Source organism: Lytechinus pictus, chromosome 14 (genome assembly GCF_037042905.1).
Source record: "Lytechinus pictus isolate F3 Inbred chromosome 14, Lp3.0, whole genome shotgun sequence".
In the NCBI taxonomy this organism is placed as follows: domain Eukaryota; kingdom Metazoa; phylum Echinodermata; class Echinoidea; order Temnopleuroida; family Toxopneustidae; genus Lytechinus; species Lytechinus pictus.
In genome coordinates this window covers 11,133,398-11,157,997 of record NC_087258.1, presented here as the reverse complement: position 1 = coordinate 11,157,997, position 24,600 = coordinate 11,133,398, and the positions used below count along the sequence as shown (strand labels likewise).

Genomic DNA, 24,600 nt, shown 5'->3' with positions numbered 1-24,600 from the left:
GTTAATCATTGTCAAGCTTGGGAAAAGTGTGGAGAAAGAAGTATTAAATGAAAAATGATATTTAAACCCACTTTAAATGATAAAAACTTTGTGAAAACATGCTGGAGATGTCTGATATAAACTTTTGTTCAGATCCAGTTATGTCCTCAGATCCAGCTGGAACAAAAAGGGTAAAGGATGTGATTACCAAGTGTTGAAATTTCAATTTGGGTGGCAAAATCGTTACAGAATGCTTGAATGTATCCGTTTTATTTCGATTGACTAAAAGTGCAAGGGAAATGTATGAGAAATGTTTCGCAGGGTAAGTTTGATTTTGCCCTTTCCCCTTGACACAACGAGAAAACAAGCATTTCTGCGCAAACTGATTTCTGCGAGCTTTACAAAAATGGACAGTGATCACTCAAGTGTAACATTCTGTCAAAACTTTTACTTTCATTGGATAGATGAGACCCAAACCGAAGATTATATGTGAAAAAATTACCCACATGTTGTATATTTTTTTATTCCCAGGGCTTTTTCAAAGTGTAAACTTTTTTTGATACGCACTGTATACAACCCACTCCCCCCCCAAAAAAAGAAATTTGATTTAACAAGTCATATATCACTTATCACATTATGGCATGATTGGCATCATCACTTTAGAATTAATTCTGGTCATTGACATGCGACTTACATGTAGTTTATTATGACGTCATCTGTATGCTGTGCATCGCATTGTTTTCATTGTCGTACGTGTAGTTTATTATACGCATTTGTACATGCGCACTAGACTGTTGAATATGGTCTCATTTATTTATTTATTATTTATTTATTAATTTGGTTTTGTTTACCCAGGGTAACCCCATCAATGGACTAAGCACTGTTTTTCTTGGGAGCCCTGCATACGAGTAACAAATACATACATATAATAAATACAAACAATGAGAAACAAGGAAGAAAATATGTTCAAAGAGACAAGCAACCTGCAGGACATAGACTCATACTCAATGTAAATTTTGTACAGGAGCCTATGGGATATTCGTCGGATTTCTGTCATTTTAGGGATACACTCTGATACTGCACAGGCTATTGATGCAGACCAAAATATGCATTTTTAATGTATGGCTAAAACACTCTATATAGATGATAATGATGATTACTTGTGAAGTGCCTAATATTATTACCGGTAACTGATTTGGTCAAGCATGGATGAGTATCCAATTTTGACTTTAAAAATTAAAATATGTTTTTAGTAAGTCACAAGTGTCATCTGCAGAATTTGTAAAGATCATTACCTTCTTTTTTCTGGTGAATTATCAAGGGTTTTGGTTGATTATTATTAACCACTAGACCTTGGGTATGAATTTCCTGATTGATTAACAAAATTTTGGGGGAAATCCCAGGTGTTAAATTTGGAATCGTTCAATTCATCTGAATATTGTAAAACATTAGAAAACAGCTTTTAAAAGAGTTTTATGTCTCATTCAAATCATCCCTTTTTTAAGGGTGGACCTCCCCTTTAAAACCAGTTTTATAATACAACTATACCATGGTGCCTAGAACATTAATAAACGAAACCACAAATTTGCTTGTCATAAAGTGATAGATCAAAAGACTGCCTCATTAGAACTTGGCGAGTGGTTTCCTGTGGATTATTTTTAACACCATTATTAGACTTCCCTCGCATGTAGATTGACACTTTTGGTAATCACTGCTGTTAAAGTGTGTCTACATGTGTGCATAGTATGAGCGATTTCTCTTCATATTCTGGTCAATGATCAATCATACTATTAATTGTATTGTGTGCATCTACATGTACATGTACCTGTTAGTACATTATGTACTATTATAGACCATCTGTATAATGCAGAGTTGCGAAGTAGTACAGATTTTCCATATTTAGTACTGAAAAATAAGAAGAACAATGGTTTCATGCAAAATACTGATTTTTTAAAGTTTCAGTTTTATGTGTTGTCCTATGGTTACGTATTTCTTTGAAAGTACTCTTTCTGCAACGGGCCCCTGGGGCCCGTTGCAGAAGGAGTTGCAATCAAACGCAACTCAAAAAATCTTGCGCAACTTGATTTTCAACCAATGAAGCACCCGTATTTGGGACTTGCGCTTGATATTTTGCCTTGCGTTTAAACGTAACTCTTTCTGCAACAGGCCCCTGATTTCCTTACCAAAATACTGATTTTCAGCTAGATTGAAATGTTCTTGTTCATGTTGGCAGCTCTGATAATGGGATTTTCTGTGTGCATGAAAATATATATGTTATAGTTAAAAGCCTGTGCATATTTTGTTATTGCAAGATGAATCCTTCAAATACTTTCCATCCTTTATAATCAATGCAGTCGTAAATAGGCCTATTACATGTCCATGGATGCAAATAATAAAATTTTGAACTTAAGCCCTCATAATATCACCTTGTGCAATATTTCCTTTAAAGCCTTACATGTATAAAGTTTTGGGAAAGGGTCAGTAATGTGAACTATATTCAAGTATCATCAAACATTACAATATTACAAAAGCGGAACAATCAAATAATGTGGCAGTTTTGTGGCTGTTAGGATTCAAATTCAAATCGAGTGCCCTCTCTTGGTAATGATTTTATTTGTATTTCAAATAGCAGTTTGAACTTTAGAACATTTACTTTTCATATTTACATGCAAGACTCTTTTTCCAAATGTGTTGGGCACGATGATGCCATGATAATTGAATGGGGCAGGGTATTAATCAACGTCAATGATATTTATATTTTCTTTGTGTGTGTGTGTGTGTGTGTGTGTGTGATATAGGTACCGGACCTATGTGAGGACCTGCTCTCTTCTGTTGATCAACCACTCAAGATTGCTAAAGATAATACATGTGGAAAAGATTACTTGTTGTGTGAATATAACAGAGACGCAGACTCATACAGGTGAGTAATCACAGGGTGTATCAATAATAAGGAATCCAAAAGGAAAGGCTTTACGTGTGACCTCTTCGAACTCTCCTATATGTACATTTTTTACAGATTGTACATGTTGAAATTTTTGTCTTGCCTGCATTGCAGAGCAAGACTATAGGCGCCGCTATTCCGACGGCGGCGGCGTCATAAACATTGAAATCTTCACCAAGGTCAATAAATAGAGTAAAATTCACAAAGCAAAATGCTGAAAATTTGATCAAAATTGGATAACAAATAATGAAGTTATTGAATTTTAAAGATTTGCATTATTCCGGTGAAACAGTTCTAGGCATGTCTTTAGGTGGACTGATGATGTCATATCCCCACTTGTTGTTTTGTATTTTATTATATGAAATTAGGTTTATTCAAATTTTTTCTACCAATAACTAAAACAATTAGATTGACAACTGATTTTTAGTGCATTAGTTATCTATTGCCGCAACTTATTTCATCATAATGGAGACACATCATTAACACATGTATGATAAAATGAAACATTTATGATTTCATGTAGTAACCTAAGAAAAGTGAAAGTGGGGATGTGACATCATCAGCCCACGTAATGAATATTCATGACAATGTGCATATATTAAACTGTTTTCACAAAGTATTGACAAATTTTAAAATTCAGTAACTTCATTATTTATTATCCCATTTTGAGGAAATTTTCAGCATTTTGCTCTGTGAATTTTACTCTATTTTAATATTTAGATATAAATATTTTCAGCCCGGACCATCCCTTTAAGTTTTTGAAATGTCATCATAACTTAGAAAGTATATGGACCTAGTTCATGAAACTTGGACATAAAGTTAATCAAGTATTACTGAACATCCTGCCTGAGATTCAGGTCACATGACTAAGGTCATTTAGGGTCAATTACTTTGACCATGTTGGGGGAATCATTATCGAAATCTTAACCAAGGTTAAAAAGTTTTTGAAATGTCATCATAACTTAGAAAATATATGGACCTAGTTCATGAAACTTTGACGTAAGGTTAATCAAGTATTAGTGAACATCCTGCCTGAGTTTCAAGTCACATGATTTAGGTCAAAGGTCATTTATGGTCAATGAACTTTGGCCATGTTGGGGGTAGCTGTTGAATTGCCGTCATAACTTTAAAAGTTTATGGATCTGATTCACGAAACATGGACATAAGATTAATCAAGTATCACAGAACATCCTGTGCGAGTTTCAGGTCACATGACCAAGTTGGCGGTATTTGTGGAATTGTCATCACAATTTTGAAAATTTATGGATCTAGTTCTTGAAACTTAGACAGGAGAGCAATTAAGTATCTCTGAACATCCTGTGCAAATTTCAGGTCACATGACCAATGTCATTTAAAGCCCAACTCAAAAGTTTATTCATAATGATGTATGCCAAATAATCACATAATTCATTTTCACACTGTTTACCTACCCCCCTGTAGGTTTAGTGTATTTTTTTCTTCCGTGTTATTAGTATAAATTTATATATTGTTACACTTTTATGTATTATGGATCGGGTGCCCTATTCATCAAGCTTCTTCTTTTAGGGGCACCCTAATCATTTAAATGATTCTATTTGCAATGATATTCATGTATGATTTAAATACAGTTGTGCTCAAAAATGTAGTGAACCCAACCACAAAATGCACTCCTTCGTGCTGAGTGTTGAATGTAGACAACAGCATTACAATTTTCTGCAAGCCCAGAGAAACAAACTTTATGAATGTAATATTTTATTCCCTGACTTCACAATCAAATATCTAAAACATGGCAGAACTTGAATACTTTTAAATATGTTCATTTCCTGGTGGGGTTCACTAACTTCTGAGCACCACTGTATATATTAATTTGTAAATGATTGACTTAGTTGAATTGAATTGAATTGAATTCCATGATTGTTTGTGAGAAATCATGACTCATTCATAACCATTGAAAGATACCAAATCAGGATTGGATGACCATGCTTCACTGGATACTATTGTTCTAAATATTTTCTGTAAAGCCCCAGTCACATATAGACACGGATCCTCACGGATCAACACGGCAATGCCGGCATGATCCGGGGAGGTCCGGGATAGCTTTGCCCCGGATGACTGTAAACACGGCATCAACACGGCAGCTTCACACGGATCTACACGGACCATGCCGGCAGAGCACGTCGTCAACACGGACCGACACGTCAGCAACACGGACCTACACGTCAGCTACACGGACCAACACGTCAGCAACACGGACCAACACGTCAGCAACACGGACCATCACGTCAGCTACACGGACCAACACGTCAGCAACACGGACCAACACGTCAGCTACAAGGACCAACACGGACCAACGCGTCAGCAACACGGACCATCACGTCAGCTACACGGACCAACACGTCAGCTCAAGGACCAACACGGCAGCTATATTGACCAGCACGGCAAATGAAAATCTGTTCATAATAATGAGCTGATATTTATTTATTTAATTTTTTATTTATTTATTTTTTTTTTTTTTATCATCCTTGTCGCAACATTATATTATGTTGTTTTTAAAAAATATATCAAAACTCAAAACTTCCTTAACCAGTAAAAACGCTGTTTTTTTTATACAACACAGTTTACTGTTTTAAAAGTAGTTGTTAAGTACTTTAAATCTTGAACGACAAATTTAATTTCGATTTGATTTGATATCACTTTATTGAAATCACAATAAAGGAAAGAAATTTACAAAGTCAATAGAAAACATAATACAAATTAAGATAGGCCCAGGTCATGACGCATAACTGTCGATGCAGGGCAGTAGTATAACACTTAATGTACAATTTCGATGTAACAGGTACATTACATAAATTATATACATATAACATATTTAAAAAAAATGAAATGTGAAATAATAATAACAGACAAAGTTGGGGTAAATATTAGAAAAAAAAATATTCATACATGCACTAAGTTTACAAATATTAGGTTGGGGCCAATATCCAAAGCGTAAGAAAATATCATGAATCATTTAATCATCCATTTAATCATAAATAAATTGAGCATGTTTGTGTCAACTGTTTAACAACTACTGAAAAGTTCATAAAGTAAATAGCGTTGTAAAGATTTGATGGGAAAAAAGAACACGGACTGCCAAGGATACTCCAGGCAGCCACACGGACTTACACGGCAGCTACACGGACCTACACGGCAGCCACACGGACCTACACGGCAGCTACACGGACCATCCCGGATGGCTTTGCCAACCCGGCAGTCCACGGATGACGCCGGATGTTTTTGACAGTCAAAAACTGCCGTGTTGGCCTCCCGGACGTTCAAGGACCAACACGGACCACCCCGGACCTCCAAGGATGCCCAAGGCGCCAACACGGATCTCTCCCCGGACCACCCCGGATCAGATCCGGGGTGGTCCGGGGTGGTCCGGGGTCTATATGTGACTGGGGCTTAAAATAGCAGATGGTTCATGCCCACTGCACACACATGTAGCATAGATAAATTGTGAAAAGTTACCCAGGCCTGAGTTACCCCTGAAGAAGGGAATGCTGAATATTCTCTCAGGATTACTTCCAAAAAGTATAATTTTTATGTGTTACATTGAAATTACTCACCATGTTCTTACATAAAGACAAAAACAGACTATTTATGAGAAATTGAGAAGTGGTAAGATTTCTATTTTGTCCTTTAAATTAGTTGGGCAATTCCACAAAATGATCAACCTTTTTGTACATAACATCCGACCCCCCATTTTCTCAAGTCTTACTTCACTTTATAAACTGACCACGTCAAGGTCCATTAAAAACATTACAGACTGTCAAAAGAACAAGAAATCAGAGACAGAAAATTTCATGAAGGTCCCACATGTAGGGGGTCCAATCGGATGTACATATTTTATGGAATTGCCCAGTTGTAGATGTATACATCATGTCGGTTCTAGTGACCTATATGAAACTTTTCAATATTCCTGTGAGGCTACATGAAGCTGTCTTTTCTCATTTTGTTCTAGTGCAAACATGCTTTATGACTTCTATTTTTAACAATTACAAGGTACATGTGTATGACACCAACCAAGATATATCCCTCTTTTCTGCAATCCAGGTCTCCGTGGAGTAACGAATATGATCCAAAACTAGAGAATGGGGCTGTCCCCTCCCCAGCCCTCAGGAAACTTGAAGAGAATGCAAACTCTGCCTTCGATACGTACAGAGAATTGTAAGTTATAATCTAAGTCTTAGCAACTTATTGTTTCATTGTTAAACTGCAAACATGTAGTTGTTTGTGTTCTGTTTTCCTCCCTGTCTTTAATGCTCTGAAGCACTTTGAGCGTCTAATCAAGATGGAAAGTAAGCGATAAGTCTTAATATTATTATCATTATTATTATTATTATCATCATCATTATCATTATTATTATTATTATCATTATTATTATTATCATTATTATTTTTATTATTATTATTAAGACTCTGTTTTCATCTACTTTCTTGAACTGGTTTTAAACCAATTTAGGAAACCATTTTTTTCTAAAGATCGCTTTGCTGGCATTCTCATCACCATCTCCTGAACTGGTTTCCAGGTCCACCTCATGTAAAGTGGTCCTGTTGCTATGGTAATGCACTCATTGGAGTCACATGTTCTGTGTGAAATTTGAAACCACAGCGTAGGCAGTCAACACACAGTTTGCTCTGAGTAGCATGCCCCTACACTCCCCTCCAAAAGTTTGGGAACACCTGCATTCAGTGTGTGCTTTTCTATACTTGGTAGACTTATTGATATTCAGGCTCATAGCACAGTTGAATTTTTGTTTTAAAGTGAAGATTATACAGCAGTGTAAATTTTGATATTGATTCAAACAAATTTATACTCTCTTAAATGGCTGGCTACCAGTCAAGATGGCATTCTCTCAAAATGCTAACTTCTTTTATTACATGCAGTTATTGCAGTTATTCAGAGCTTTTACACTAATACATGTGCAACTTAATTCATTTTTCCTTTTCCTAGTCAGAAGTCAGACACAAAAATAAAATTAAACAATACTCAGTGTTTCACTGATATGGAAAACACAGATGAGTCTCACTTGTTGGGCAAGTTTCTCGAACCTTCCTGTCTAGTTCTTCCCAAAGCAGCTCGATGGGATTGAGATCTGGGGACTGGGGCGGCCAATCCATGATTTCCAGGACTTGTTTCTCTTCCTTTTTCTTCAAGTATTCTTTGCATAGTCTTGACGTGTGTTTTGGGTCATTGTCCTGCTGGAAAACGAATCCTCCGATCATGCGTTTCCCTGAAGGGATGGCCTTCTGCTGTAGGATTGAATGATAGCCGTTCTGGTTGAGGATACCCTCTACTCTGTGCAAGCTGCCTACCTTTCCTGCACCAAAGCAACCCCATACCATGACATTACCACCACCATGTTTCACAGTTGGCTTGATGCACTGGGCCCAGCATCTTTTCTCCCTTTCGCCGTCTCACATAGGTACGTCGCTTGCTGCCAAACACCTCGAACTTTGATTCGTCAGACCAAAGAACCTTCTGCCACTGCTCCAAAGACCAGTCTTTATGCTTCCTAGCTCAAGCAAGCCTTTTCTTCCGGTTCTTTTCTTTGAGGAGAGGTTTCCTTGAAGCCACACGGCCCATCAGCCCTGCTCCACAGAGATGTTTCTAACAGTTGAAGAACATACAGGCATCTCACGGGTGTTGTTGAGGTCAGCTGTAATCTGTGGGCAAGTCAGACAACGGTTGCGTAGACTGCTCACCCGAATGTATTTATCTTCAGCAGGAGATGTTGTTTTTAGCCTACCACTTCGTCTCCTGTCCCCATTAGACCCAGTGGCCTCTTTGCGTTTCAGGCTGTAGTGAACAGCATGGATACTGATCTTGAGTTTCCCGGCTATTTCTCGCATGGAGTAGCCTTCTTTCCTCAAAACTACAATTGACTGACGTGTTTCCAAAGAAAGCTGTCTTGTCTTAGCCATTTTAATTTTGTGACTGACTTCTGACTAAGAAAAACTGAATAGGCAAAATGAATGAAGGTGCACTGGAATAAGTGTAAAAAACTCTGAATAACTTTTGAATTCATGAATTTCAAATTGCACTGATGTCTACTCCACTTCCATGAATTTTCTTTAAAGAAGGATTAGGTATTTGTCAAGTTCAGATGTATTCCATGATAAAGATGCAGATTTCCATAAATTAACTGTCTTATGAACAATACTGAGCAACAAATCCTGAGGACATCTGCTGTAACATTCACAAAATAATGGGAAGAATTTCAGAATAGAACCCCAAACAGAACAATGTTAAAAGAAGTTAGCATTTTTAGAGAATGCCATCTTGACTGGTAGCCTGCCCTCTTTGGCAGCTGCACGGCTCTTAAGAGCTTTGAATTTGTTTTAATCAATGATAAAATGTACACTGGTGTATAGCCTTCACTTTAAAACAAAAATACAGCTCTACTATGAAGCTTAACTTCAGTAAAGTCTACCAAAGTTCGAAAAACACACGCTGAAGGCATGTGTTTCCAAACTTTTGGAGGGGAGTGTACATGCACATTCTTGTACTTTCGTGCAAAGATCACTTCCCGAAGAACGGTTGTGTCCTCACCTACTCTTTAACCAGTTTTATGAGTCAAAGAGGTCTTGAAAACCACTTGTGAGGTGGTTTTTCCATAATGGCTTGAAAGACCAGTTAAGATCGCTTCTTAGACCGCTTTGAGCATTCCCATTACACATTAAACTGGTTTTTAATAGACTGGTTTCCACTTCAGTAGATGAGAACAAGTCTATAACAATAACATGCACCCATCACCTTTCAAGTCACATGGAGGTTATATAAATGTAATGTAATGAAGCAGTTCAGGAAAGAATTTTGTTTTCCATATTTGATCAGCATTTTTGGTCATAAGAGAAAATCTCTCAGCTATGTCCTGTACAGTCCTGTGTAAAAAAATCTGCCACACAAAATAATTTTTGGGTAGCATTCTTTAAAAACTATTTAAAAACTATTTGTATGGAACAAATTGCGATGCGATACTAGAAATATTATTCCCTACAGTTTATGTACTGCCATATCACATTATATTTACATTGTATGATGTGTAATTTTAATAAGGATTATAGAAATTGCCAATTTGAAGAATAAACACAGATTAATGTTTACCTTGAGAGAGCTACATACCTGTATGGGTTCATTTCGATAGATTTGTCTTCCATTTCATGATCAGAAATTTGTATCTTTAATTCCAGGTACTTTGACGGTGGAGTATCGTCGGTGTACTTCTGGGATCTGGACGACAAGAGCCAGGTCCAGCCCACCAAGACCGACGGTCTTCGTAACTTTGCTGGAGTTGTACTAATCAAGAAAGCTGGCGACGGTTCCAACAAAATCAAGGGATGCTGGGATTCCATTCATGTTGTTGAAGTGATGGTAATGAAATTTTTTTCTATTCCTATTTTTAGTCGGGGTAGAATAATAATAATAATAGGCATTTATATAGCGCCATCTATCTAGAAATATTCTACTCCGAGGCGCATTGTTTATTATTATTACCCCGGCTTTAGCTCGAGCTGCCTGTCAGCGCTCAGTGCATTCAAGGAATCAATCCTGCCGGGTACCCATTCACCTCACCTGGGTTGAGTGCAGCACAATGTGGATAAATTTTTTGCTGAAGGAAATTACGCTGTGGCTGGGATTCGAACCCACGACCCTCTGTTTCAAAGTCAGAAGACTAATCTACTGGGCCACAATGCTCCACAGTAATGCATTTTCACAGATCCCCTACTGTAGCTATCGCACTGTTAACAGAAGACTGCATGCTTGGCTGATTGTCAATAAAACTGATCCACATTGTGCTGCACTCTACCCAAGTGAGGTAAATGGGTATCGGCAGGGAGTAATTCCTTTAAAAAAGCTGTGAGCATGGAAATTGGTTGCCGAGCGCCTTGAGCACCTAACAGGATTATTTCAAGATAGATGGCGCTATATAGATGCTTATTATTATCATTATTATTATTGTAATTGTTACAATATCATTTGTTTTTATATGGACCAGCTCATACTTCTTTAATGATTTAAGTTACTGTCTATGAGCCAACATGCCATTTTTATTCATACAATAAAAATTTATTAACAGTTCCTCCAATCTCAACAAAATCACAAGGTGAACGTTGCTACTGCCCCGGTTTTATGGGGACATATTTCCAAATTCTTTAAAACCAATTGATACAGATCACAAATTAAAAACTGCTCTTAATACTTATCTTTTCAACATGTTCCTCAATTCAACATAGGGAACTCACTATATCTTTTGCTTTTTCTTATTTTCTCAACTTCTAATGCCCCTTGAGACATTGTCATTCAGCAAGTAAATTGGCGATGTGGCACTGTCATTTCATTCCGGTTTAAGTTGCCCTTTCTACAGCCTACTAGTATTCTTTTGCACAGATTTCTGGGTGGAATAGGGGCACATTCGACATTGCTCTCCCTCTAGCCAAAATTGGCATTCTGGGACAATTTGCCCTTCTTCTATTATCAAATTTTTACAAAAATATGGTGATTTTGGTAAATTTGAAGTCATCACAAGCAAGGGCTTATAATACTCTAGATCAGAAAATATGAAAACAAAAGTGCAAAGCAATTTTTTTTGTCTATGACATCGGCCATATTGTTCCTTTACTTGCCGAACGAAGACATAGTTATGTTACGTGGAGAAGGTTTACGGGTCACCATGTGTAATATGAAGAAGGGAAAGGAAATACAGGCAGAAAAATCGAAATAGAAAGACGAAATTAGAGGTATTCTTTTCTTGAAAGTGAGTGAAGTCCTGGAAAGGACCATAAACCAGATGAAATGAGCTGAATATGGCTTGAGTAGCGATGGTTTGAGTAGTAGCAGGATGAAGTGAAGAGAGGTTATTCGACGTTTCGGGCAGGTTGACTGTCCGTCTTCAGGAATTATGTTATGTGAGATGCGCTATATAAATATTATCATTATAATGATTATTTTTGTTAATTTTACAGATAAAAGCTCAGGGCAGGAATGCACACTACAAGCTTACTTCAACGGTAATGCTATGGCTTCAGGTATGAAATGACATTTCTATGACATTTTCTCCTGCCACATATTACTCCTATGGGAAATCCACACATTAAAGAGGCATTTTACTGAGAAGTCGAGGTGGGGGGGGGGGGGGGTGAAGGCATATTTCAGAACTTGCTCGGCTAGATACAAGAATGATAATGCTCAGTACCATGATTTGATGCCAAATCTTTCGAAGTTTGTGCAAGGAGAAATCAATCAAGCTATCATCTGGAAAAGTGTGACGTTATCAGACCAGGGGAGCGTTTAATCAACATTTATATCTAACAAGTTGTCTAAAGAGACATTATTTTCATGTATTAAATATAAATCCAACAAAAAAGTACAGTAAACCCATTGAAATTATCATTTGCTAATTGATTCTGGTAGAAAATTCATAATTGCTGAGAAATTAGCAAAATAAACATGGAGTCCAGCAGAGGTGGGGTCTTTTTCCAAGCAATAATTACACTCTCCCACATGTGTAAATCTGTGTTGGAGATCTTCAGTTTGATTTTTATCAGCATAGATTTCAGGATTTTTCACAGAGTTAGTTTTGTGTAATTGAACGTGGGCCCCATCTTACAAAGAGTTACGATTGATCCAATCAACCTCAAGTATATGGAAATCCATCAATGTCATAATTTTTTCTTTGGGAAATTTGCTAAACAAAGAGAAGCACATTGAATTTTCAAGAAAAATATGAATATACTGTACGTCATATCTAGGAAATATTCAAAACAAACATACATTTTAGATGTTGACGTTGCTGGCTTTCCATAGTTGTAGTTGATTGGATCAATCGTAACTCTTTGTAAGATGGGCCCTGTATTAACACTGATTTTACATTTTTCTCATAAAATATTTGCGGCAATTGCATCCCTTTTAGCTTTAAGCACTGTATAAAAGCAGAATATGATATGATTGTTATTCATATTATATGGGTATGTGGTCATTTCGTTAATGATCTTTATTCATCTGGGGCATGTAACACAAAGCTTATCAATCAACATAGAACATTGTTTTAACAATATTATTTGCATTGACTACAATGCATAGTACAATCAATCGTGAAAATCAAGGGTATGATTAATCGCTTACCTTTGTGTTACGGATCCCTGGTGTGTGTTTCAAAGAGCTATCCATAAGTAACGTGCGACGTTATGAAGACTGGTGATCCTTTCTCAGGAACTACATCAACACCAATGAAGATGTGGTGCGTATCATTTACCACAAGAAGGGATCACCAGTCTTGCCTAAAGCCAAACACCCACCAGGAGCCTGTAACACAAAGCTTAGCAATCAAGGTAGAACATTGTTTTAACAATTGATTGCATTCACTATGTAATGTATGATTAATCATGAAATCTTGGCCCCGTCTTACAAAGGGTTACGATTGATCCAATCAATTGTAATTCTTTGGAAATCCATCAATGTCATAATTTTTTCTACAAAAAATTTGCAAAATGTCCTTTGTAAACAAAGGCGAACACACCAATTTGTCGAGAAAACAATGAATTTATATGTATACACATAATCTAGAAAACATTTTAAACAAAAGTGCATTTTAGATGTTGGCGTTGCTGGCATTCCATAGTTGAGGTTGATCTGATCACTCGCAACTCTTTGTAAGACGGGGCCCAGATGTACGATCAATCGCTAACCTTTTGGTTACGGGACCAGATATTAAATTTCCATGGTGTTTCTTTCATAATGTATTTATTTGTAATTAAACAGACGACCAAGAGCGGATCAGGAACAGTCAATCTCGGAGGAAGTCTGACAAGACAGACTGAGCAAGATCAGCCGCTTGGTAGCGGCAACTCGCACATAGGAAATATTGGCCGTATGGTAGAGGTATGTAATAATATACAACTAATGCACGTCACAGAGGGCGTTAGTAAGAATTATATGCATGAGGTATCTTTTGAACAGTTGGACTGTTTCAAAGGTTACAAGGATGTTAATCATTCTATTGCCCGGGTAAAATGCTGTGTATTATATGTTTTATAAGATAGTGATGTGGATGCGCATTATATAATAGACTACGTTCATCTAAAAACTATGACCGGTCAATAGAACTAGTACCAGTCAGAGTTATTGGTATGTTTTTTCACTGTTCTGCTTCTTACATGTTCAAGGATTTTAAATAATTTTTTCTTTGTGTTCAAAATTGATCCATCACTAGTAAATTTGCAATTGATTGCAAATATTTTCTTGCAACACCCCTTTAGTCTATGATTGAAACATTTAAATGAGCAATTCATAAAGTCCATAAAGTTCTGCTTATAAAGACTGCTTTTCTTGTTTCCTGTGGGTGATCTTTGTGTACAGATTTCACTGTGTATGTTCCTCTTGATGAAGCATCAGTTAACCTTCCTCTCATCTTATCCCATTCTATCCTTTCCATTCATCCTTCTATTTAGGAAATGGAAAACAAGATTAGGAACACACTCAACCAGATATACTTTGGAAAGACAAGGGATATCGTTAATGGTTTAAGGTAAGTTTACTTCTTCAAGTATTTTTTTTCAATATAGTGTCTTCATTTCATTGTTTATTTACTATTATAAATTGTAATTGTAAATCATCTATAATGCATCATGATTTAACCCTGCGGCCTTGTTGATATATCACACTTTTTACAATGAATATATAATATGGTTTTCAAGCACCCGGGCCCCGTCTTACAAAGAGTAACGATTGATCCGATCAATCGTAACGCTATGGAAATCCATCAGTGTCATAATTTTTTTCTATGAAAAATTTGCACGATGTCCTTTGTATGCAAAGAGAAGCGCAGTGAATTTCCAAGAAAACGATGAATGCATGAATATACATCATAGCTAGAAAATATTTTGAACAAACATGCATAATAGATGTTGACGTTGCTAGCCGTCCATAGTTGCGATTGATCGGATCAATCGTAAGACTTTTTGTAAGATGGGGGCCCAGAAATATTGGTTTAGAAAAAATGAAATGGCCACTTGGTCTACACCCCCACATCTACTTTCCATTTGGTCTCATCCAACCTGGTCTAATCCTAGTTCATCTGCCATACAACCTGTTGGTCTTATAACCATTTGGTCTACTTGCGATTAAGCCCATTTACCATTTTGTCTCATATCGGGTTAGACTATATGCATTTATTGTAATATCCACATGGTCTTAACGAAAAATATGCGAAGCTTTGGAACAGATTTCTTTCTTCTTTTTTCTCGATAAGAAGAAAATGCTATGCTTTGGAGCGGCTTTCTTTGTTCTTTTTCTCAAAAAGATACAAATGCTATGCCTTGGAACGAAAATTCGAGTGTAAAAATGGGGGTCCCCTCTGTGGCACATACCCACCACGCATTATATACTCAGTGCCCCCCCAACACAAAAGGTAATCATCTGCTCTGACGCTCATGATCACTTTGTTGGTACTATAAAAATGAACTGTTTATGAATCAAACTTTCATTTGGAAAAATGGATAATAGACAAAGTGGCCGTTAACACCAGGGCCCCGTATTACAACGTCAACATCTGAACTGCATGTTTGCTCAAAATATTTTCTAGATATGATGTATATTTTTATTTTTGGGGGGAAAATTCAGTGTGCTTCTCTTTAATTACAAAGGGCATTGTGCAAGTTTCCTGTAGTAGAAATGACATTGATGGATTCCATATAGCTGAGGTTGATTGGACCAATCACAAGACGGGGCCCTGCTTGGCATTAGATTAGACTAAGTGGATATTAGACCAAGTGTAGCGTAGACCAAATGGATTTAGCCCATGTGATATTAGACTATCTGAAAAGTAATCCCACTGCTTGTAGACCAAGTGAACTTGAACCTTATTGTTGGACCTACTAACCTTTTTCCTTTGTCATTTTATTTTATATTTTCTTTTGTGATCCAGGTCAGTTCAATCAGCAGCAGATGCAGACAAACAGGCAAAACTTAATAAAGAACTATTCAAGGCGCTACAGGAGAGGAATTAGTAACGAAGGGAGAGAGAGAGAGCGAGCGAAAGAGCGTCTGTGCACTTGTCTGTCTGTCTGTCCAGCATGATCAGCGTTTGGAACCAGTTGCCTGAAACACACCCAGCCTTCCCCTCTTCAATCCACCCTCGTGTTTAGTACCTTACCGCACCCTCCCTGTTTTTTTATCAGTCAAGTCATGTCCTCCAAAAGTTTTGTGTGCAGTATCTTTGCGATGCTGTGTCTTTATACTCATGTAGTGGCATGATATCATACGTGTACAGAGCTTGAATTATGTGATACATAACATGTGGGTTTGTTGTAATACATGCACGCGTAACTGTGATTACGGAATTTTGAACTTTGAGTAACAGGACATATTGCCTTTTTGCATTTATGATAAACAGTACCTGATTGACACACAATTGAAAGCATGTTATCCATTTTGTGTAGTTATGACCTTCTGTCTGTAGTGCAAAGTTGCTATGTCAGGATTAACCGGCATCTCTGTGAGTTTCATATCTCATGCTTCTGTTTAAAAGTCTGGCATCCTAGGTCCTTATGCATCTCACTTCAAACATGATTTGTGCTTCCGTATACTGTCATTTTAGTCAATCTACATACTGCAAGTTTCCTACAAGAAGCTCGCAAGTACATGTATATGTATTATCAATTTATTGAATTCCTTCTTCAAGGAAGGCAATGATGCGTTTAACGCCAAATTGTTGATTATACGGTCTAACCTTGCTTGAGTAGCCATTGCATGTCTGATGACTTGTACATGTATATGGTCTCGATTCTTGTCACCTGTATTGTTTGTAAAAATGTATACTGTGCGTTTTCCACATGCATGTTTAAATTCCAGAGTTCAAATATTCCAGTTGTCATAAACTATTAAATTCCAGACTCTCCCTTGATTCATTGCGAAAAAAACAAACAATCGGTAGTCATTTTAGAAAACATTCTTTTGTCTCAATCGTGAAATTTAACCTGTTTTTGGTAAGCTTTCACGTGCAAGGCAGCAAGCTGCGTCAGATCTATGTCGTAGATGGTGTACTTACTGATGCAGCATGGCGAATGTAAAAAAAAAATGATTTCTTCCATCATCACACCGATTGAATGAACCTAATCAAGGATCAATGGGGAGCAATGAATCAATATGACCATCCAACATTTGAATTTGTAGAGAATAATTCACAATTTTAACGTAAGGTATTGAAAGAAACTGAGGGTGGTTAGATGAGCTGATATCATATTCACAGACATTTTCTTCTTGTTCTTTTATATGGCCTGAGCTGTTTCTATTCTATCTTATTCCACAGAAGCACTATCTATTCCTACGAAAAACAAAAGGTTTTAATATTTAGGATATTGTAGAAATGTAGATATATCTCTCCCTCTATTTCATTGTTGTGTGAAACATGTATAGATATCAAAGTATTATGTAACGTCTGTGATTTGGTTTCACAGTCAAGTTCAAGTTTAAATTACATGAGAACTTCTATGGTATCTCATAAAAATTATGTTCTGGTGTAAATGTAGGCTATTCTACCAAATTGATTATCTAATAATGTATAATGTTGGTATTTTGCTAGCACTTCAAATCCAATTGGCTTGTCTTGCCAGCAAGATCAAGTCAACGACAGGAAAAACAATACTGTTATTAAGGTTATAACAGGCTTGATATTGATTGCATTTTAGGTAACTAATCAACTATTAGCGTGAAGTACATGTAATCAAAAGGGGTATTAATATGATACAGTATGCACGTGAAAGGCTTCCTGTGAGATGTTGTTAACCTTTGGTTATAGGAACCAGGGGCATGTTTCACAGGATTTTAATGCATGTAAGTGTAAAGTCTAAGTTCATGGAAACTCCATTGACTCAAATTTGAGTCTATAATACATGTTTCAAATAATGTATTGTCTGCAAACTTGTCCAATGATTGTTTTGTGAAGCCTGCCCCTGGTGATCCTTGCAGTAAACCTATGGGGAATTCACTCACTAGTTGTCCCCAAATCTAGGTTAGGCATTGAGCCCGTCTCGATCTCTGATTAAATTGAGGGATAGCATCTTCACCACTTTCCAAATTCACATTCCTGTTTTAGTGCACTGCTTTCTAGATGTTCGCTGCCTTTTAATTGTTTATTGTATTTGTCAGTATATGTTCTATTATCCCAATGGTGTGTTGACACAAACATTTATTTAAGAGCATGCCATGCTACATGTGTATGTGTGCATGTACTGGTACATTTGTACTTCTGAACACACCTATCCCATATGAATGCAAGATTTCGATGTCACTTTTACATTTTGTGTTCATTCTAAAGATTTACGCGAAGTATTGCGAGGATCGAAAGATGTCTCATCGTGTACATTATGCTACCGTGTCTGTTAACCCATTGCCCAGTAGAAACAGGTGATTCATGTACAAAGCATATAGGGCTCTAAAAATTCAGTAGAAGATGGGTTAACATGAGGTGAAGCATTGATAATCTAGAATCCTTTCGATATTAACATGTAATTACAAAATATTTGTTTAAAAATAAATAATGCAAATAATGCACAGGAGTTTGTGGGGTATAATAAAAAAAAAGTACATGAGCTTGCTCTGGTTTCATTGTAGCATGTTTTATTGTTATTCTTTGAAATCTTGATAAATAATGCAAATAATGCACAGGAGTTTGTGGGGTATAATAAAAAAAAGTACATGAGCATGCTCTGGTTTGTAGCATGTTCTATTGCTATTCATTGAAATCTGAATAAATAATGCAAATAATGCACAGGAGTTTTGGGGGGTATAATAAAAATACATGAGCATGCTCTGGTTTGTAGCATTTTTTAATGTAATTCACTGAAATCTGATACCCATTGATCTAATACATGTGTGACTTGTGAGAAGAAAGGGGGGGGGGTCATAAAGCATCTTGTTGGTGACTCTCTCTAACAACTGTTATAAGCTATTTAAATCATTACATCTGATTGGCTGAGAGCAAATTTGTCAGAGATTTTTCACTGAAAGATGCTCCGTGGAACCACCCCCTTATTCTCAGCAGAATGGTTTAGACATCATTGCCAGAAACTTGCAATCCATTGCAAGTCAAATTTCAATCCCAGAATCAATTATAATTTTTGCAATTAGTCGCAAGTCCAGTCTTCTTGCAAAGGAAAATAGAAATTAAATAACAAATGTTAAAGTTGATCTGGCAGTTGCAAACTTGAAGATTAGTTTCTTGCAGCATCCTCTTAGATACAAAAAAAAAACGGCTGTATTGTTTGTGCATGACCTTCAGAAAGCTAAAAGTAAGGCATCAAAATCTAAACCTCAGTTTGAAAATAACTTTATTTTGGTCAAATTATGTTTTTCTGCCGAGTATGTGACATACCATGGAATCTTGAAAATTGAAATTTGGACTTGGTGTGATATGTGTTCCAAACGTCGCGTTTAAATATTCAACAAAATTTGTTGTATGAAGCATGTATTACAATATATGTTGTTAAATTACAGCCTTTTAAAGTCGGTATACTCTACTCAGATTACTTTATTTGTGCTTAAATTTCACACTTTTATTTCTTTTGCAAATGTATTTTAATATTCAGAAGGTACACCATAATTTGGATATCTTGTTTCATGTTTCAGTTTAATTTTTCTTAGCCATTCATTTAAAAGAAATTTATTATTATTGTCATCTTTAATTTCTTCAATAAGTTTTAGGACATTTATTCAAATGAGGGTTGTATAAACATGTATCCAGTAATCTCCCCCAATCTTCGCTAGCAAAGTTTATTCATTTATTTGTACTCAGTTATGATGATTACCTTAAATTACATTATGTAGTTTCATTAATTTTACCATTATTTCTAAAATATAATGCCCTACATTTTCAGGGCTTGTTACGCCCGATATGAAGTTCATACATACGGCATGATTGGGGCAATTTTCCAGTGAAAACAACACACTTGTATCTAACTATAAAAGCATTGTAATAGGGAAAAGATTTCCAATGTATTTAAGCTAACATTTATCCTCTATAGTATTATGGTGTTAGATCATCTTGGTAAAATGTTCCATATGTTTTATTGTTTTCACACGATTTTGTTGCATGTACTAATAGCTTGCCATCCATATGAAGCTATCTGTTTTGAAGAATTTAATTTTGATCTAACTCACTCCTTTAAAAAGTGAGAGTGTAATACATATTTTTGTAATGAACTAATCAATGGTTTGATTAAGTCATTCTAACCTCAACTCCATTTGAATAATTTGTTTTCTGTTGGAATAGAAAGAAGGGACCCCAAATTTTATTTTCTTTTTGTAGCAGTTTTCATATTTCATTATTAGGCATGCAGTTGAGTGAGATTTGTATCCCACTATCTGCATAATGTATAGAATTTATGGTAATGCGCATATATGATAGATTGTATATATTTCATTAAAGAAATCAGCTAAAGCTTTTTTTATATGATTAAATCAAGATTATTCTTTTTCTCAAGTCAAATTTATTTTGTAACATCAGTGCAACATGTTTTTATCGGCAGTGCATTGATTTGTTGCTATTCTTTATTCGTAATAATAAAAGAAATTCACACAGAGTAATCACATTTCACAAAACATAAACGTTTCTGCCTGCATCTGTCGTTGGTCTTGGAATGTTGGAAATATTGGGTCGAGTTTAACATTGAATGAAACATTGTGTGAATATACCATTTTTGTGGATGAGTAAACTCTAATACTGAATGAAATGTGTCGTGTGGACTGTATGATATCATAATCATTGCATGAATTCTAACATTAATCCTAACGTACCTGGGCTATTTTGCGAAGTTAAATTCCTGGGGGGGGGGGGCATTATGGCCCTCCAAGATCTCGGTGGCATATCGCGCGATTGCAATGAAAATTGGCACGAAGGTAGGGAATGATGTATTCTAAGCATTGCATAGTTAAATTGCAATAGCCTCATATATTTTATTTTGTACGAAATGATGCTAATATATAAATCAAATCGTACTTTTTCCTCCAATTCACTAAATAAAACTTTTAGCAGGCTAATTTTTGGTGGAAATATTCTTCATAGTATTTCTAACTGCAAATGAAAAATACCAGTTAATTTTGTTTTCTTATCTATTTTCACTAAATTAAATGACTGATTTCAATAAATGTAAAAGATCACTCATTTATGGATTTTAGCTGAAGACACATTTTAGCGTTGACTTTGTACATATACATGAAATCACATTTTGGAGCAATTTTTGGTGTGACATGCACTTACATCATTTGCATGATTTTGTGACTTTTTCCTGGCATCACAAAAGTTGCGCGAGACTTGAAAGTAAAAAGTCAGCAAGTGGCGCGGTCCAAAAAAAATTTGCGCAACAGATTTTTCGCGAAACAAGTTGGGGGGCCATAATGCCCTCTCCCCCCCAGGTTAGTTAGGGATAAATTAATTATGTTGTGTGAATTGTCTGCAATATTGTGTGAATAGTAATATTGAATGAAATTTGTAGTGTAAATTGTCCTCATTGGGTTAAATCTAAAAAGAAATGAAAAATGTTTTTAATATCCCATCTTCTTTGAGTGAACTTTAACATGGAATGACATATGCAGTGAGAATGGACTAGGGTGAACTCTAACCTTGAATGAAATATTTAATGTAAATGAACCATCGTAATATTTGAGTGAATTTAACCTAGAATGAAATATGTATTGTAAATGACCATCTTCTTAATTGAGTGATTTAATATTGAATGAAATGTGTCGTGTGAATGACCATCTTCTTGATTGAGTGATATATATAGTATTGAATTAACACATAGTGTGAATGGACCATCTTCATAATTGGGTGAATTCTAACCTTGAATGAAACCGTAATATCTGAGTGAATTTTAACCTAGAATGAAATATGTAGGGTAAATGGACCATCTTCTTAATTAAGTGATCTAATATTTAATGAAATGTGTCGTGTGAATGGACCATCTTCTTAATTGAGTGATCTAATATTGAATGAAATATGCAGTGTCAATGGACCATCTTCTTAACTGAGTGATCTAACATTCAAGTTGAGTGAAGTATGTAGTGTGAATGAACATCTTCATATACTTATGTCAATTTTCACTAAGCTTGATTGAAATAATGTAGTGTGAATATCCATCTTCATGTTCGAGTGAATTTTAACATTGTATGAAATAATATTGTGTTAATGACCATCTTCATCATTAATTAAGTGAATTCTAACATTGAATGAATTAATGCAGTGTGAATGTGAATACCCATCTTCATTCGAGTGAATTTTAGCATTGAATGAAATAATGTCATAGTGTGAATGACCATCTTCATCCTTGAGTGAATAACCTAGAATGATTGTACTTACATTGTGACTTGCAAATTGGTATAATTCTACTTTTGTCCCATTCTCATTTGGATTTAATCCGCATTTTTATCTGTTTTCTTAATATCCATTTGATATCATATTTTTTACCTGGCCATTTTGAAATATTTTGTTGTTTTCAGGAAAACTTTGCACATTTATGTACCTGCTGAATTATTGAAATAGGAAAACTAATGAAAATGAGACAACATTTAGTACAGATCATTTGGTCATAAGACATGGAAGTTAGCTCAAGTGGGTTCAGTCTAAGTGGCATTCAGATCAGGTGGATATACTGTGAGACCAAGTGGGTTTTTTGCAGACCAAATGGGTATTAGACCAAGTGATGATAACAAAAAGCAATTACACCAATAAGATCAAATGGCTTGACCAAATGATGTTAGACGATAATGTAATCAGACCTAGTAATGAAACCTATCTGTTCAAATAATTCCCATACATTTCTTCACCCCCTTTTCTGAATCTGTTCTCAAGCATTTCACTAGCTCTTAATTGCAGCGCAGTAGAATGTATGCACATAGTTTCTGCGCTATATAAATCAGTATATATTATTATAATTATATATGTCTGATGATAATTCTTCATAAAACGGCATAACTCAATTTATCCCCCATTGACCCCCCTCAAAAAAAAGGAAAATAAAAAAAAATATCTCTTTGTAAACACAAATGTTTCTCCCTCTCTCCATCTTATTTGATTGTATTTTGAAGAACTGTAAGAGAGACGATCGAATATTAAATGGTCGACAATAAAGATGTGAATTTTTAATGGTCTCTTGAAAGCGACCTACCACTTTTTCTCAGGGTTTTGTTTTTACCAGCAATACCCATCCTTTTTTATCATTTCATCAAGATATAATGATATAATTGTGTGGCATGAGAATGAGTGTTGGGTTTGTTTTAGCTTTACCCATTCAGAACAATTCACCTCGACAACGGCTTCATTCCTTTTAATTCATTACATTATATCCTGATCATTACTGAACAAAGTGGTTGTGGTATGGAGATCTATGAGAGTTTGTGAGAAAAAGTGTTTTAAGAAGGTTTTTTTTTCTCTCTCTCTTTTCCCTACAATAGTAAACTCCTACTCCTATTTCATGATGTCTCTTTATTCTTTTATTTCACCAGTTTTATTTTATGCATTCATATATATATTCATAAATGAATGAAGTTATTTTTTCAAGTTTTTATCTGATCTTATCTTATCTACTTCTATCCTTCTCTTCTTTTAATTTCTTCTCCTTTTTCATCATCTTCAACATCATCATTATCATTTCGATATCATCATCATTATCATCACCACCACCATCATCATCATCATTACCACCACCACCACCATCATCATCATCACCACCATCATCATCATCACCACCACCACCAACATCATCATCCTTGATCTCCCAGCCACTCTTTCATGTCTCCTCTCTGCTATGTCAGTATAACCTCTCACCATCTTTCTCCTAGATGCATCATGACAGTAGCTGAACAGGAGGAGATCATAGCCATACAGAAGAAGATGATGGCTTCGGCTACCAGTTAGATCAAGAAGAGATTATCGGCTGCTATATGTATAGCTCAATTCCCCTTGCTCCATCATCTTCATTATTCGTTACTTAAAATTATATTTTAATGCCATTTTTCTCTATTTTGATAATTTGGTAAAATGAGATTGTACACTACATACTACCGTGTTAAAAAGGCCTTTGGCCGATGTTGTGAAAATACACGATAGAAATTAAATATACAGTAGCTCCATTTTAAGCAGTGTACTGTAGTTTCATATTAGACATATTCCACCGAAAATGTGTAATTTATGGAATTTATATTATGGGAAAGCTGCAAGCATCACCATGCACTAATAAAAAAATAAAAAAAAACATAACTCACTTATTCATTAATGGATTTTCATCAAACCTTCATCAATATTTTTTTTCTTCTGTTTTAATTAAAATCAACTTATTGCCAGGATATAATAAAAAACAAACAAACAGCAAAATCCTACCCAAATTCCCCAAATCTGGCATATTTCTTATCGGAAATATCAATATTTCAAAACAACTCCTTTTAATGTTGATTTTTTTTCCGTTGAGTAATCCCAAATTGTACTATCGGTTTCTTGTCTATTTCCTGCTACCACATCCTTTGCTACGTGTTTGTTTGAATCGTTCAGGGATCAATATCATAATCACCAAGAATAGTTTTTCTTTAAAATATTTTTGCCAGAGTAGAATCATGAGAAAAGTGGCTCTGATAAATCATTACTCGCTCAAATATGGTACTATCACAA

At 35.7% G+C, this 24,600-nt stretch overlaps 1 protein-coding gene across 1 annotated transcript in view; it reads left to right on the top strand.

Annotated features, from left to right (window-relative positions):
* Positions 1–20,546, top strand: part of LOC129276642 (F-actin-capping protein subunit beta-like) — a 32,052-nt gene extending 11,506 nt beyond the window's left edge. Inside the window, exons 3-9 of the mRNA XM_054913034.2 lie at positions 2,778–2,899; positions 6,995–7,108; positions 10,136–10,316; positions 11,909–11,971; positions 13,704–13,823; positions 14,393–14,469; positions 15,868–20,546. Coding sequence (XP_054769009.1) covers positions 2,778–2,899; positions 6,995–7,108; positions 10,136–10,316; positions 11,909–11,971; positions 13,704–13,823; positions 14,393–14,469; positions 15,868–15,949 — 759 coding nt within the window. The 3' untranslated portion in view covers positions 15,950–20,546. The remainder of the gene's footprint in view (positions 1–2,777; positions 2,900–6,994; positions 7,109–10,135; positions 10,317–11,908; positions 11,972–13,703; positions 13,824–14,392; positions 14,470–15,867) is intronic.
* The last annotated feature ends 4,054 nt before the right edge of the window (positions 20,547–24,600 follow it).